This window comes from Haliotis rubra, unplaced genomic scaffold (assembly GCF_003918875.1).
Source record: "Haliotis rubra isolate DU_JTF1 unplaced genomic scaffold, ASM391887v1 Scf25, whole genome shotgun sequence".
In the NCBI taxonomy this organism is placed as follows: domain Eukaryota; kingdom Metazoa; phylum Mollusca; class Gastropoda; order Lepetellida; family Haliotidae; genus Haliotis; species Haliotis rubra.
Genome location: NW_025766558.1, coordinates 2,113,962 through 2,117,841, shown reverse-complemented (window position 1 = coordinate 2,117,841; position 3,880 = coordinate 2,113,962). Strand labels below are relative to the sequence as shown.

At 44.1% G+C, this 3,880-nt stretch overlaps 1 protein-coding gene across 1 annotated transcript; it reads right to left on the bottom strand.

Moving 5' to 3' along the window:
* On the bottom strand, positions 1-3,880 carry LOC124279298. Its single transcript, XM_046715110.1, has 3 exons — positions 3,451-3,880; positions 1,087-1,352; positions 1-905 (listed from the first exon to the last, which is right to left on the bottom strand). Exons 1-3 carry the CDS (start codon positions 3,468-3,470, stop codon positions 22-24), a joined length of 1,170 nt encoding a protein of 389 aa, XP_046571066.1. The 5' UTR covers positions 3,471-3,880; the 3' UTR covers positions 1-21.

Here is a 3,880-nt window from a genome sequence, read left to right as displayed (position 1 = left end):
TCTGATGTGTGTTGATATCATTCACCTCAAGTTAATTATTCTGATATCACCGTTTTCCATTGTGACATACATGCGTCCAGCGTCCGTGACAGTAATACACCGAGGTCGTTCGACTCCGTCGGCGCTTGAAGCCGCCTCCCGCAGAAACCGTCCATGTTCGTCAAGCGTTATGACGCAATGTCGGTCGGTATCAGCCAGGTAAATGTTTCCTTCGTTATCACAAGCCACACCTGCCGGAATTTTCAACATTATGTTCCCACGAGGCTTGTAGCGCCATCTGGTGTGGCCGCTCTGATCTAAACACAAGAGTGACTGTTCTTGACAGTCCGAAACCAGAATGTCACCAGAGGGCGTGACAGCCATGTACCACGGATCGGAGAACAAACTGTCACCGTAGTCGGTTGTGTCGATAGTTTTGATGACTCTTCCGCTGTGATCTATAATATCCACGGAACATGGAGTCTGCCAAGTCGTGCTCACTGCAAGACAATCCTCATCAATCCCTGCAATGGCATAATAAGCTTTGTCAGTTTCAATGCTTTTGTTTACGCAAAGGCCAGGGGTCACTTTCGTTATACATATTTTGTCTGACCAGGGCAAGGTCAAGGCTACCGTGCTGTCAGATATCAAGGCCAAACAAAACGGATTGGACTCCAGTGAAAGAGACGAGAACTCATCCCTTCCTCGTTGTCTGTACAGGGACTTCAGCGACTTGTTGTTGAAGTCGGCCACCACGACAACAGCTACATCATCTACATCAACAACAACGATGTCAACAATCAGGGGCTCAAAGGACTCGCCTCTCACGTTGGACTTAATGACGTCGTTGTCACGTGCACGTGCTGGGTGTTTGGTAGTTCCCGTATCGGTTAGGCGGGAATTTCTGTTCGGTACTGGCGTTGGTTCTGACAGGGATAAAATGCATACGCTAAGTATCAACTTCCATTTGCTTTTGGGATGGTTTTCGTCCCTTTTTTAAACAAAACAACAACATTTTAGAAACGTTTACAACTGACATCTGATTGATATCTTTACATTTGAAATAAAGTTAAGGTAACATCAACAGAACACCAGAAAGGTACGCACCTACTTGTTCAGACTCTTGAAGCTGCGAAACCCATGTCTGACGTGGCGTGTCAGGATTGGCTATGATGGTCAACTTCCGGCATATGGGGCAATGGAATCCCCTAAGTTTGTCTGTGTTATCGAGGCTGTTGATATATCGTTGAAGACACCGTGAACAGAGGGAATGCTGGCATTGAAGTGTCTTTGGCTGTTTAATCGAGCCTAAACATATCGGGCAGTTGGTACCTTCGTCTCGTATATACGATTGGTCCTCAGCTGAAGCAATCCTAAAACAAGAAATAGCTTTAAAATTGTGATAAATCTTAAACTGAAAAAAAATACATTTGGATGTAACGAATGAGTGAGTGGTTTTACGCCTTTTTTTGTGTGACAATATTCCAGCAATGTCACAGCGAAGGACGCCAGAACTGGGTTTAACACTTTGTACCGATGTGGGGAATCGAACCAGAGTCTTCGGCGTGGCGAGCGAACACTTCAACCACTAGGCTACCTTTGTGATATAACGACAGGTGGGGCAGCAATGTTCTGACTTATTAATTAGGTGTGATAGAAATCTCCTGCGTCACGAAACTGTGAAATATAAAGTTCAGCCTTGAAACAGATGTGCTAGCTATGGTCTGCTTCATTACTATGAAATGACAACAGTGATGTCAGCGGTTCGATGGAGCAAACTCACTAAATGTCCATAAGCCACAAAACAACTACTAGAATATATATACTACTCAAAACAAATTAAGGAACACCCTCAATTGGATGGGTGTAAGTTGCAGTACTCTCAAGCCATGACAGATTACAAATAGTCATATACTCATGCCAATAATGGCTGTCACTCCCCTCCCCACCCCAACCCCACACACACCTCACACACCCACCCCCTCTCCAATTAAAAAAATTGAGGGGGGTGACAACCATTATTGGCATGAGTATATGAAGGAAACGGGGGGTTTTCTCTAACTTCTTCTGAGTAGTATGTGTGCATGTACTTAACCAATACCAGTCAATTTATGTACATGTTAAGTCAGCCGGTCCTGGCAAACTATTGACATGGGAACAAAGGTGCTGGGTTTTGAATACCTCAATAGTGAGGTGTTGTAACCTGCTGACCCTCGCCTTGTAGATATCTGGCATTCGATAAGTCGACAGTTTATCAGATATATTGATTTAGAGTTTCCGTGAAACATGGCATAAGTCTTGTTATCTTTACAACATGAATGGTTAGGCATGGAGTATATCCTGACCATAATCTCCACATTTCTGGCCAATGCCTCAAACGAGACGTGTATGAAATGCGTATTTATCGAATGATCTCAAACATCAAAGTAACGCGACCAGGTCGTTGTTGTAACAACGTGTCGACATGGCGTCACTGTAAGTATACTGTTTCTTTTCGGCGTTGTTCCAGTCTCGAGTCCATTAACTACAGTTGACAAGGTCACAGTAAGACACACACGTAGCTCATACCCAGTGTACGCCAGAACTCCGGGCCATGTCTTTTCCACTATACGATACACTATATTGGCTGACTGATCTTATGAGGTCATTGACTCAATGGGGATTAACCTGTATCTTCATAACTCATAGGATGTTTTCAACGGTAAATAAACCCATACAAATGAGATGTTAAATATACAGTACTCAACTCCCTTCCACTTTGGTACTTATGGGGGCTTGAGGTATATCAAAGATATATCAATGTCTGACAAAAGAAACTATGTACCAATGTTTGGGTGAATTCAGGTTCAAGTGTATGAGGGCACACGTGATGACAGTCAAACAGTTTTGACGGTTATAGACATTTAAGTGAGGGACTCCACTACAAGTAGGTCATTCATTTGTGTTGTCCGTCGAGAGTTGAGGGGATACACTGTGGTACCTGGCTAGCTATTCTAGAAACGTTCGTAGCCTTACGAACTTCTTAAGCCTATTCTTAACACATTGGCTTCGATCAAAGTTAAGAATTCTTAAGGCTACGAACGTTTCGAGAATAAGGGCCCTGGTGATTATGTTTCATTTTGTCCCGACAGGGCGGGGAAACTATTCATTTATATATTGTAATAACTTTTTACACGCCGTAGATTGAATTCTGATGACAGCGGACGCGTTCACTCAATCACTCACGCTCACTCGCTCACTCACTCACTCACTCATTTCCTCGCCATACAAAATAGTGTACCCTGACACAGTCGGCAACTGATAAGACTATTAACGTCCTTTCCCTGGTGGTTGTGCTAAATTTTATTATTGGTTTTTATTTTAGGATAAATTTCCTATCAGTGGAAGAATTATATTATGAGTCTTGCGCGCTCATATAAACTATTTGTATACCTGTCATATCATCACACTTGTCGCCCAGGGAAGCCTTACCTTGACGATGTGCATCCCATTGTCACTCTTGTCAGTCATTGTTGCTAGGTTACACTGCTAAGTTCATCACGTCACAGGATCCAGCCGGTGACAGTCCACTCACAACAGTGGTGTGGCTCTGCTACTGGAGAAGGGACACCACTGCTACAACGTCGGGGGATTCAAACGTCTCCAGATCAATGGAACCGCTCACATGCAAGTTGACAAGATATCAATCCCATATTCTACAGACGTGGAGTCAACAGACGGTTTGGTCAACAGAGCTGACACCCAGACAAGTCTAGCGACTCTCTGCAGGGTAACACAACTCGGACAGCTCTCCTCCAAACATAACATGTAACCCAGCAATAAATCCACCGGGGGTCCTCACTAAATACAGCAGAACTGTTGCGTGCCATGCCCGGACTCCCGTCCAGAACTCCTATCTCGG

Bases quoted from the DNA above. Each gene is read 5' to 3' on its own strand.
- LOC124279298 (XM_046715110.1), bottom strand. From the start codon at position 3,470: ATGGGATGCACATCGTCAAG. The intron at 1,353-3,450 runs GTAAGGCTTCCC...TTCTTGTTTTAG, and splicing joins ATGGGATGCACATCGTCAAG to GATTGCTTCAGCTGAGGACC. The intron at 906-1,086 runs GTGCGTACCTTT...TATCCCTGTCAG, and splicing joins TCAAGAGTCTGAACAAGTAG to AACCAACGCCAGTACCGAAC.